General features: G+C 39.7%; 1 protein-coding gene across 10 annotated transcripts in view; it reads left to right on the top strand.

Moving 5' to 3' along the window:
• ift172 (intraflagellar transport 172) overlaps window positions 1-12282 on the top strand; it is a 226881-nt gene that overhangs the window by 142740 nt on the left and 71859 nt on the right. For all 10 annotated transcript variants that reach the window (XR_011340510.1, XR_011340509.1, XM_069886606.1 and 7 more), the window contains 3 exons: window positions 2560-2657; window positions 5422-5557; window positions 8013-8129. Coding sequence is in view for 8 of the 10 variants with exons in the window: in XM_069886606.1 (XP_069742707.1) it covers window positions 2560-2657; window positions 5422-5557; window positions 8013-8129 (351 nt within the window). In the remaining 2 variants the exon portion in view is untranslated. The remainder of the gene's footprint in view (window positions 1-2559; window positions 2658-5421; window positions 5558-8012; window positions 8130-12282) is intronic.

Here is a 12282-nt window from a genome sequence, read left to right on the forward strand (position 1 = left end):
TTTTAAACATTTTTTGATATTTGGCTTGCTTATAATTTTAATGTACAATTTTTAGCTCTAAATTTCCCAACCAACATGTCACTTAGCTTTATCTTCAAGAGCGCAGCATTGAGTGACACTAAAATTTAATTAAAAGTATAAATTTGAGAATCCAGGAGATAGTATATTTAGCCATTTATCTTGGTAATTAATCAACATGGAAAATTTTCAATTGTCGTTTTACCTTTGGATTGGCAATTCCAATGCTCTTATGACTGAGTGTGTATCTTTTTATATAAACAAACTTGCCTAATTATAGAGCACAGAAACAGGCCTGTCAGCCTATCATTTGCACATCCCTCAGGCAGTGCATTCCAGACTCCAACTATTCTCTTGATGAATTATTCCAACTCAGATCCTCTCTAAACCTCTTGCCTATTACCCTCAACTACCTTCTTCTTTTATTAGAGTCCTCTGCCTTGGAGAAAATCTGCCTAGTGTACATACTCCCAACACCATCTCCAACCTCATCACCTCTGGTCACCTCCCTCCCATGGCCAACAACCTTACACTGTTCGTTTCTACCTTCTATCCGATACATAAGCCCAACCATCTGGGTAGACCCTTTGTTTCAGCTTGCTCTTACCCCAATGAACTAGTTTAATCTTAGCTTGACTCTATCTTTTCTCCCCTGGTCCTATCCCTCCCAATCTACATCTGCAATACCTCACATGCCCTCCATCTCTTTTTCTCCCCCCCCAGCCATCCATCTCTTCAGTGACTTCAGATTCCCCAAACCGGACTGCCTCATCTTCATGATGGATGTCCATACAGAAAGTCTTAAAGCATTTTGCTTCTTTCTGGACCAGAGTCCGAACCAGACACTCTCTACCACCACCCTTCTCCGCCTGGCAGAACTTGTCCTCACTTTAAACAACTTCTCCTTAACTCGTCTCACTTCCACCAAATCAAATCAAAGGAGTTCCATTGTACCTGCATAGGTCCCAGCTATGTCTGCCTGTTTGTAGGCTTTGTGGAGCAATCCATGCCTCAGGTCTACACAGACAAGACCTTTCTACTCTTTCTCCATTATATTGATGACTACATTGGGGCTGTCTCATGCACCCAAGATGAGCTTGTCCACTTCATTCACTTCACAACCAACTTCCACTCTGATCTCAAACTCACCTGGTCCATCAACAACACTCTCCCCTTCCTGGATCTCTCTGTCTCCGTCTCGAGAGACAAACTTTATGTGCATAATACACTGACATATATTGCAAAACTTCCAAGTCCCATAACTACCTGGACTACACTTCCTCAGACTCTGTCCCCTTCTCTCAATTTCTCCATCTCTGTTGCATCTGTTCCCAAGATAAGCTCTTCCAGTCCAAATCTTCTGAAATGTCTGGCTTCTTCCACAAATGTGGCTTCCCCTCCACCACTGTCAACTCATCCCTCACCCGCATCTCCTCCATTTCCTGTTCATCTGCCCTGGCTCCCTCTGCCTCCAGACTCAACAAACATAGAATCCCCTTATCCTCACCTACCATCTACCATGCCTCTGCATCCACACATTATCATCTAAAGTTTCTGGCACTTAGAACAGGAAGACATTTTCCCCTCTCCTCCACTCTCTTTCTTCCTTAGGGACCACTCCTTCCAAGACTCCCATGTTCACTCATCCCTCCTCACCAATTGCCCCCTGACAATTTCCCCTATGGCCACAGGAGGTGCCACACTTGTGCCCAAGCCTATTCCCTCACCACAATCCAGGGCCCAAGCCTACTCCCTCACCACAGTCCAGGGCCCAAAACAGACCTTTTAAGTGAACCAACACTTCACTTGTGTATCTGCAAGACTGATTTACTACATCAAGTGCTCCCTTTGTGGCCTTCTCTGCATTAGAGAGACTGGGCGCAGATTGGGAGATCACTTTGCTGAGTATCTTCGTTCCATCCATAACAGTGACAGAAACCTCCCAGCAGCCAAGCATTTCAGTTCTGCGCCATACTCCCATACTCATGTCTGATCACGTCCTTGTATACTGTCCCACCAAGACCACCCGCAAGTTGGAGGAGCAACACCTAATTTTCCATCTGGACACTCTCCAGACAGATGGCATTAACATTGATCTTTCCAGTTTCTGCTAACCTGCTCTCCTCTTCCCCTTGCCCCCTTTCCTTCCTCTTTCCAGTTCTTTTTTCCCCTCTCTATTCACCCAGCCATTGCTCCTCCCCTTGAGCGCTGCTGTCCCCTAGCCTCTCTTCCACCTATCACCTCCTGCCTTTACAACCATATTTCCCCTTCCTTCTCTTTTGTTCGGACACGTGCTGACATTTTTCCATACTTTGATGAAGGGTCAGGCCCAAAACATTGGTTATGTATTTTTACTTTGTTTGACTTGCTGAGTTTCTCCAGCTTTGTGTTTTTACTTCAACCATGATGTCTATAGATTTTCATGTTTTACTTTGTTATATATTCTGTCTCTGCCCCTAGCTTTGGACTAATATGTGTTTAATGCAATAATACTCAGAGATTAATTATAATTCTGAAGAAAAACTTTTCTTAAACTTACAGTTGGCTATGAAGTGCATGAAGCAGGAAGACGTTGCTGTTCTATATATAAATCAAGCACAAGAGTTAGAAAAGAAAGGAAAATACAAAGAAGCTGAAAGGTAATGAGTTGAATACTATGCTGTTGGTATTGCTGGAAGATAACTGTTCTAATGTACATAAGCAATGGACATCCTGATTTGTGTACTGAGTTCAGGCAGATGTTTAATTGTGACAGGCTTTACCATTGTAATGTAAATCTATGCTGTTCATTTTGTACTTCAGTTCCTGCCTCTTGGAGTTTGTATCTGTGATATTACAAGAGAATGCTGGAAACACTTGGTACCTGTGGAAAGAGAAACAGTTAACATTTCTGGTCAAAAAGCTCTTTTTTAAATAAAAAGAGAAGAGAAGAAAATAAATGATAAGTTGCTAAGAGAACAGGGAAGTAATGATTAGGACAAACAGTCAATTTCTGAGAGGCTATAATCCTAGCCATCTAATTGATAGATTAAAGAGGGCAGTTAGAAAGAGAAAGCAAACAAAGGTATACTGAATGCAAAAGGTAAATCTGGAGAAACACAGGAGATTGAAGATCCTGGAACCTGAATCAAACATAATCTGTTTGAGGATCCTAGCTGGTCGAGCAGAATCAGTCGGAGAAAAAGAATGGTCAACATATTGAGCCAAGACTCTTCATTAACACTGATTAAAACTTTTGAAATTACTTTAGCAAATCAGGCAATAACTGTGAAGAGTGAGCTTCTGGGACTGAGCCAACAGTAGTGAAATGACTACAGAAAGGAGTGTGTGGTGATAAATTTCACTGGTGGCAACTGGGTGTAGGATGGATACATGCACTGCAGTCTATTTTCACACAACTGTGGGCATGCAGTGCAAACGTGATTAAGTAAAGCTTAAGAAAATACATGAACAGCAAGTCAGGACAATGCATTTTAAGACCTCTGCATGACGTGCATTTAAGCCCATAGTTTTAGCAACAATGCATATTTGAAGTTTTCTGAATGCTTTTAAAATAATGCAGTGGAATCCAATCTTGTTTTGACATTAGAAAGAGGCAGATCATTATAAGAAATTTCCACTTCCAACCAAACTGGAAAATACTGCCCATAACTTCCTTGCGCACCTTGTTACAGCTGCCCAGGAACTGGGAATGGTACCTCCCTGGATCAGAAACTTGGTCTGTCACAATTCCCATTGTTCCATGTTTCCAGTACTGGAGTTGTCTTTCTGTGTCTTCGCAATAGGTTACAAAAATATCTCTACGATATTGTATGTTGAATGTGCTGTAGCATGAGCAATAGTAACTGCAATGCAGGTGGAATCAGTGACATTTAGTGATGAAGTAAAACATGAAAATCTGCAGACACCGTGGTTGAAGTAAAAACACAAAGCTGTAAAAACTTTATATAGCAAAGGTAAAAATGCATAACCGATGTTTCGGGCTAGAGCCCTTCATCAAGATTTGGTAAAATATCAGCAGCCATCTGAGCAAAAGAGTAGCGGGTGGAGGTGTGATCGCAAAGGCTGGAGATGATAGGTGGAAAAAGGAGGGAGGAGATAGCAGCGATCAAGGGGAGGAGGATGGCTAGGTGAATAGAGGGGGAAGGGAGGGAGGAGAACTGGAAAAGAAAAGGGAAGGGAGGAGGGGGAAGAGGAGAGCAGGTTAGCAGAAACTGGAAAAGTCGATGTTAATGCCATCAGGCTGGAAAATCCTCACCCTGCATCCCTGCCCCCAGACGCAACAAACATAGAATCCCCTTTATCCTCACCCATTCATGGGTTTGAGTGTAATTTAGTGGAGTATGATATTGAACCCCAGTTTTGAAATGGTCAGAATATCTCAAATCCCAGTTGCCAAGTGCTTCATGTTTTGCCACTCATCCTTTTAAGTTTAGTGAAAATGAAGATGTTGATTAGAATTCCATAATAGAGAAGTTGATATGTAACTTGTTTTATTCAAGATTTCACAACAGTTAATCAAATGCTGAAAAATCATCCTTAGTACGTGTCAAAACTGGTCACATGGCCTTCGTCAAACCTGAATTAATCCTGCCCTTTGCGGGTCAGTGCCAACTACATATCCTGTCAAACTCTAATGGAAGTTTGGAGAGGATGAGGGCATTTGCACAGTCATAAGACATACAAACGATACATATATATAAAAAAATGAAAATTAATGTTCTCAATAAATAGTAGTCACAGAGTTTTAGCAGTCATTCAGCAGTCTCACTGCCTGTGGGAAGAAGCTGTTTCTCAGCCTGGTGGTTCTGGCTCTGATACTCATGTATTTCTTTTCTATTGAGAGTAGCTGGAAGATGCTGCATGTGGGGTGGGAGAGGTCCTCCCTGATTTTGCGAGCCCTCTTTAAACAACAATTGAGGTAAATCCCATCGATGGGGGAGGGAGACACCAGTAATCCTCTCTGTTCCTTTTATGAGTCCTGTGGATTGACCTCCAATCTGATGCTCTTTAGCAACCATACTGCACTGTAATACAACCGGCCAGGACGCTCTTGATAGAACTCCAGTTGAAAGTTGTCAGAATGGTGGCTGGTCCCTTGCTCGCCTGTGCCTTCTAAGGAAGTATAGTTCCTTTTGTGCCTTCCTGACAAGTTCAATGTTATTGTCCTTGAGTGGACTCTGAGGAACTTGGTACTCTCTACTCTCTCCATTACTGAGCTATTAATGTGTAGTGGATGGTGGGCGTCCCTAGTCCTCCTGAAGTTCACAATCATCTTTTTTGTCTTCCCCACTTGAAACTTCTATCTGCCCCATGGCATTTACTATTGCTAGTATTTTGACCTAATAGCCGCAGATTGATCAATTTATTTTGAACTGTCACTTTGTTTTTTTTTTGCTACAGGTTGTACATTACAGTGGATGAACCTGATTTAGCAATCACAATGTATAAGAAGCTTAAGATGTATGACGATATGATTAGACTTGTGGGAAAATATCATAAAGACCTACTCACGGACACTCACCTTCATCTTGCAAAGGTTTGGGATAATAAACAAATGCTGCAGTGTTCAAGATGTATCTTATTACCTGAGTCTATTATACTACTGCATGAAAACAGTACGTTAATGGTGGGAAAGTTATGAGAAGAGTTTTTGAGATTTATTTGCATTTGGAAAAGCAAGGACTAATTAGTATGGTCAGTAGGGTTTTGTGCATGGGATATCATGTCTAATAAATTTGATTTGAGGTTTTGTTTGAAGAGGTGACCTGGAGGATTGACTTGAGCAAGGCAGATTACATTGTCTGTGGACTTTTGCATGATCTTTGATGAGATCCTCCATGTTAGATTGGAGAGAAGGTTAGATCACATGGGATTCAGGATGAGCTGTCAATTGAATATAAAATTGATTTGGTGGTGGTGGTGGAGGGTCATTTTTTTAGATTGGAGGCCTATGACCAATAGTTCCTGAAAGTGATGACAGTGATGGAAAAGCTTAAGGCATGCTTGCCTTCATTTGATAGTTCATTGAGTACAGAAGTCATGACATCTTATTTCAGTTGTGCAAAGCATTAATTTGGCTACACTTGAGGTATTGTGTGCTGTTCAAAAACCAAACTGCAGGAAAATTGGTGATTAAGCTAGAGAGGGTTCAGAAAAGATTTTCAAGGATGTTGCGTGGATTGGAAGGCTTGGGTTATGAAGAGAGATTGAATCAGCTGGGTCTGCTTTCCTTGCAACAAAGGAGGCCAAGGGGTGACGTAAATGTATATAAAATTATAAGAGATATAGATGGATAGAGTCTGTTAACCAGAATATGGGTGTTTAAAACAAATGCTTAAGGTGAGAAAGAGGTGGTTTAAAGGAGATTTGAGGAGTATTTTTTTTACAGAAAAAGTAGTTTGTATTTGAGAAGAACTACCAGAGGAAGTGTTGGAGGCAGGAACAGGATGCACTGAAATTTTTAGTTGCTGCAGTCACACAAGTACATAAGATGCACCAACTATAAAAGTATAAATTAATTATCACAGTGTGCCAAGGCAGGAAAACAGACAATCAATATAAATATTCATAGTTCCAGATAGTGTAAAAAAAAACAACTCAGTCTTGCAGGTAGATCTTTTGGTGGCCCCAGAGTAGTTTATAGTTAGTGTGGTGTGGTATGGTTCAAGACCTCGATGTCTTCAGGGTAAAAAAAAAATGTTCTTAAGGGTGCTGGATTTGAGGCTTCTGTACCTTCTATCTGAAGTTAGGGGAAGAGATTACAAGCAAGGTGATGGAGATCTTTCATGATGTGGGCTGTTTTCTTGAAGCAGTGTCTCACAGATATAGCTTCAACAGACAAGAGGTCAGTGCTTATGATGGACCTGGCTAGGCTTGCCTCTTTCTGCAGTCTTCTGTGTTCCTGGGCACTTGAGTTTCCAAAGCAGACTGTGATGTAACTAGTCAGTTTACTTTTCTCAGTCCACTTGTCGATGTTCAATAGCATATTTGACGACATGCCAAATCACCTCAGACTTCTTAGAAAGTAAAGGAATGTGGAATTAATGCAGACAAGTGGGATTCACTTGGAAGAGACATGATGATCTGAATAGATGCAGCAGGCTGAAAGTCATGTTTCAATGCTGTACAACTCTAATGCCACTATGAATATATTATAAAATATTTTGTCTAACATTACAAATAAGAAATTATACTGATTATAGGGTTTGAAATTACATTCATAAATACAAAGTAAAATAGTGCATCTCTGTTTTGGTTCCACATAATTTAAAAATGTTGACAACTTGCCTCAGCCTTTCCTGAGTCTGCTTCCATTCATATGTTCAATTATTGTGCATTTATCAAATGAGTTTCCATAAAAGTTGCTCAATTAAAAACCTCTTGGGCCTACCTGGTAAGGCTGATTGTATCATCCATCTGCCTTTTATATAATTTAAAACTTTCGCACAAAAGTGAATGAATGAATCATTTCTCTTTTCTTCCTCACAACCACAAAATTTTCATTTATCTTAATTTCAGATTTATTGGTATTGTATATGCATGACATCACATACATCTTTGAGATCCCTTTTTTTCTGAGGGCATGGCAGAATAATGGGTTTGTAAGTCATGTACCAGGTCCATTTTGCTACAGAATCTGCAAACCGATTCTGTGAAGTTAAACATGGGGAATTTGAGCAACTCATGTACAGTGGTAGATTTGCTGTTGAGATCTTGACAAATTGAGAACATTCACTTTTAATGTGGGTGAATTAAAGTCCTGAATATGCTGGTCTTGAAGTGGGTAAATGCAGCCAATTCTGATACAAAATAGCCATCAAAACCCAGCAAATTCTAGGTCATCATCTTTCTCAACTGAAATTTCAATCTAAAATTTATTACTTCACTGTTTCCCTAGTCAGTTTCAATCAGCTTAGAGTATTGTTAATACATTTCTAGTTATCATTTGGCTTGAGAATGTTGCCTGTTCTGATGCAAGTGTGTTGCTATAGGAACTGGAAAGTGAAGGTCGTTTTCGCGAAGCTGAATACCATTACTTGGAAGCGAAAGAATGGAAGGCAATTGTGAATATGTATCGTATTAATGACATGTGGGATGAAGCATATAGGGTAAGAAAACCTGCTTGCTTGCCTGCATGTTCCTGCATTCATTTTGAAATGGATATAAAATCTGTTGTGTACAAAGACACACAAAAATGTCTTCAAAACAAATGACAATTTTTAAAAAATAAACTTTCTTTATATTTTTAAACATAAACCATGTGTCAGTAAAAGCTAGTCTATTACATATAAGTTTTTCAAAAATTTAGACATTTAGCATGGTGACATCCCCTTACAGCCCAAGAGCCCATGCCACCTAAATATCCCATTAACCTACAACCCCTGTACATTTTGAAATGTGGGAGGAAACCATAGCACTAGGAAGAAACCCACATAGACATGGAGAGAACGTATAAACTCCATCCAAACTGCAGGATTCGAACCCGGGTCACTGGTGCTGCAATAGCATTACACTAATTGTTATGCCTATCATGCCACCCAAATAGACAGGTCCTACTTAATTTTCAATTTTAGTAACTGCACCTCCTGATGATCCATAATAGTACCAAAAAAAGTAAAAATAGGAGATGAATCAATTGTATCAATTCTGAATCTTTTTTTCCTCCCATTCCAATGGATCATATCTGATCTGGGTCTCAGATTCACATTTTATCTTTAAACTGTTCCCTTAAAACTTGTTTCCTTTGTAAACCATAAATCTATCTCAAAATTTTGTTTAATTTAGGCAACATAGTGATGTAGCTAGTATAACTGCTGCCTATCAATTCCAATGACCTGGCTTCATTCTGACCTCAATCTTTCTGTGTGACCATGGGAACTTCTTTCAAATGCCCTGATATCTTCCTTTATCCCAAAGATGTGTGGGCAGACAGGTCAATGGGCCACTGCAAATTGTCCAAAGACAAAGTCTTGATACCTTGATCCTTTACCACCATGTTCCCAATTGTTTTCTTAGCTTAATTCTCCCTTTGTTCAAACTTCTCTGCAACTTCATCCCTTTATTTGAAATCTTTTTCATTTTAATTTTTTTAAAAATTAGACATTTAGCAGATAACAGGCCCTTTCGGTCCATGAGCCTGTGCTTCCCAATTACATCCAATTAACCTACAACCCTGGTATGTTTTGAAGGGAGGGAGGAAACTGAAGCACACAGAGCAGATATGGGATGAACGTATAAACTCCTTACAAACAGCACCGGAATGGAACCCCAGTCTCTGGTGCTGCTAACCACTATTCTTATTCTCTCTCTCTCTCTCTCTCTCTCTCTCTTTCTCTCTCTCTCTCTCTCTCTCTCTCTCTCCCTCTTTCACTCTTCTTTCCCATACATTTTTTTTATTCTACCTCCTTCCCATCTCCATCATGACGTCCTTTCTTTTCAGTCTCTATCCTTCTACCTTTCATTTAGTCGATTCCTTTTACATAAAATTTTATATTCTTCCTTGTAATCCACCTTTTATTCGACCCACCCTCGAATTACCTTGCTCTCGTCTGAGGATGTTTCATCTTTGTATACAATGTGGTATAATGGCTTCTTTTGTTTGTTACATCTATTTCTTTATCCTCTGGTCAAACTCTTATTTTTGATTCTTGTAGTTATCTTTGCTTCTCATTTTAATTGTTGTACCTCAGTGCTCTTGTTCTCATTTGGATCAGCAATAAATAAATCGGGGGAGGAGTCACGTGATGGAGTAGGGGCTGGTCGGGAAAACCAGCCCTCTCCAGGAAAATAGGAAAAAAAGTTAGGAAAAAGCAAAGCATAACAAAAATAGAGTACAAGAAATAGAAGATAAAGATACAGAGAAGAGAAAGAAGATGGCTTCCAAGAAGGAGAAAGTAAGAACAGCTGGAAAAAAAGAAGTTAAAAAGTCGCTGGAGAAGAAGGAAGAAGGCCTTACCTGCAGGAAGGAACAGGACGCTGTGCTGACGAGGAGCGCCCGACCCTCGAGGTCAGTACCTGCCCTACAGAGTCACGACCCACCAGCTGGTGCACTACAAAAATGGCTCTCGGAGCAAAACAAAAGTGCGCAGTGCGTAATCAGAGGAGAAAGAGGACACTGGTGGGAGGGGCGCTCAGCAGAGAAGTGGGCTGTCACAGACCGAGCAGCTGAGAGACCCCTGACACCAGGGCTCTCAGCTGGAGGATAAGGAAGACACCAGAAGAAGGTGTGATGAAACACATGTGGAAGACAGACAGAGGGAAGATCAACAAGAAGACCAAAGTCAAGAAGCACAACAAATGAGCAGCCCAAGAGGGGAGGTACAGCAACAATAGGCCCGACAAACAGATACAAGCAGCTCATCAGGAAAAACAGAAGAGACACAGAGACAAAGAAGAGAAGAAGACACAAACACAGATACAGACATAGAAGAAGAGGAAGAAGAAGACCAAGTTCTTCACAGAGAAATAGAAGGTAAAACTGATGGACAAAGAGAAATAAAAGGTAAAACTGATGAACAGAATATAGATAGTCTTTTTTGAAGAACAAATGAGATCATTAAAAGAATGGTTATCATTTGAGTTTAATGCAATTAAAAGGAAAATGAAAAGAACAAAAGATAAAATGCAAAGGTTAGAACTGGTAATGACAGAAATAGGGAAAAGAGTAGAGAGTGTGGAAGAGTGGGAAATGGCTGTAGAAATGGAAGTGAATGACTTAAGATAAAAATTGGAAGAAAGTGACAACAAAATAAAAGAGACACAAGAGTTGTTATCTCAGAAAATTGATATGTTGGAAAATTATAGTAGGCAAAAAAACATAAAAATAGTGGGCCTGAAGAAGGCACAGACATGAATGAATGTATAAAAGGATGGATCCCGAAGGTCCTGGGAACGATAGAAATGCAGGAAGAAATGGAAATAGAAAGGGCACTCAGAGCATTAGCCCCAAAACCACAGGCACACCAAAAACCAAGATCCATCTTAGTAAAATTTTTGAGATATATGACAAGAGAAAATATACTGGTACGGGCAAAGAATAAAATTAGAGAAGATAATAAACTATTGGAATACAAGAGTCAAAAAATATTTTTTTACCCAGACATAAGTTTTGAACTCTTAAAGAGGATGAAGGAATTTAATACAGTGAAATCAACTTCATGGAAAAAAGGTTACAAATTCATATTAAGACATCCAGCCATGCTTAAAATACTTATACCCATGGAGCAAAACAGACTGTTCTCGGATCCAGAGAAAGCGCAAGAATTTGCAGAACGTTTGCAGGACAGAAGAGATGTAACAAGAATGAAGAACGGCGATAAAGTATATATAAAAATGTAAAAACAATGTATATGTAAAGAACTAAAGAGGGGAAAGAGAAGGGAAGGAAGGAAGTAAGGGAAAAAAAAGAGCTTTGTTATATGTGTTTAAAAAAAGTGTTTTCTGGAGAGGGCTGGGTGGAGGGGGAATAACGTCATTGCAAAATCAGTTGACGCTGTGAACAAGATCGCAACCCAAATGAAAAGAGGAATTGTGGTTGCCCTGCAAGGGGTATGGGGCAACTCAGAAAGGGAGGCGAGCTTTTGGGGTTAAGGTATTAGTGGATGTGGGAACTGCGGGGGTACTTTATGTCTTAAATGTGTTGTCGTATATTAAGTGTAATAAGAGAAAACTAAGAGATGAAAATGGGGAAAAGGGGGATGGAGGTGGCAAAGAGGTGGAAAAGAGATGTATGCAAGATATAAGATGGCCATGTGAACTATATGAATATAAACATTAATGGGATACATAACCAAATTAAAAAGAATAGGCCACTAAATTTATTGAAGAAGGAAAAAATAGATATAGCATTTGTGCAGGAAATGCATCTAACTGAAGCGGAACATAACAAACTAAAGAGAGACTGGGTAGGACACGTAACGGCAGCATCCTATAATTCACAAGCTAGAGGTGTAGCCATAGTAGTTGACAAAAATGTACCAATCAAAATAGAGGAGGAAATAATAGATCCGGCAGGGAGGTATACAATGATAAAGTGTCAGATATATTCAGAATTTTGGAATTTGCTCAATATATATGCACCTAGTGAGGTGGATCAAAAGTTTACGCAGGATATTTTTTTGAAGATTACAGACACACAAGGAAATATATTGATAGGAGGGGATTTTAACCTTAATTTGGACCCAATATTGGATAAAACTGGACAAAAGACAAGTAAAAAGAATAAAGTAGCCAAATTTATGGTTAAATCAATGCAGAAAATGA

This window comes from Narcine bancroftii, chromosome 6 (assembly GCF_036971445.1).
Source record: "Narcine bancroftii isolate sNarBan1 chromosome 6, sNarBan1.hap1, whole genome shotgun sequence".
NCBI classification, from domain to species: Eukaryota; Metazoa; Chordata; class Chondrichthyes; order Torpediniformes; family Narcinidae; genus Narcine; species Narcine bancroftii.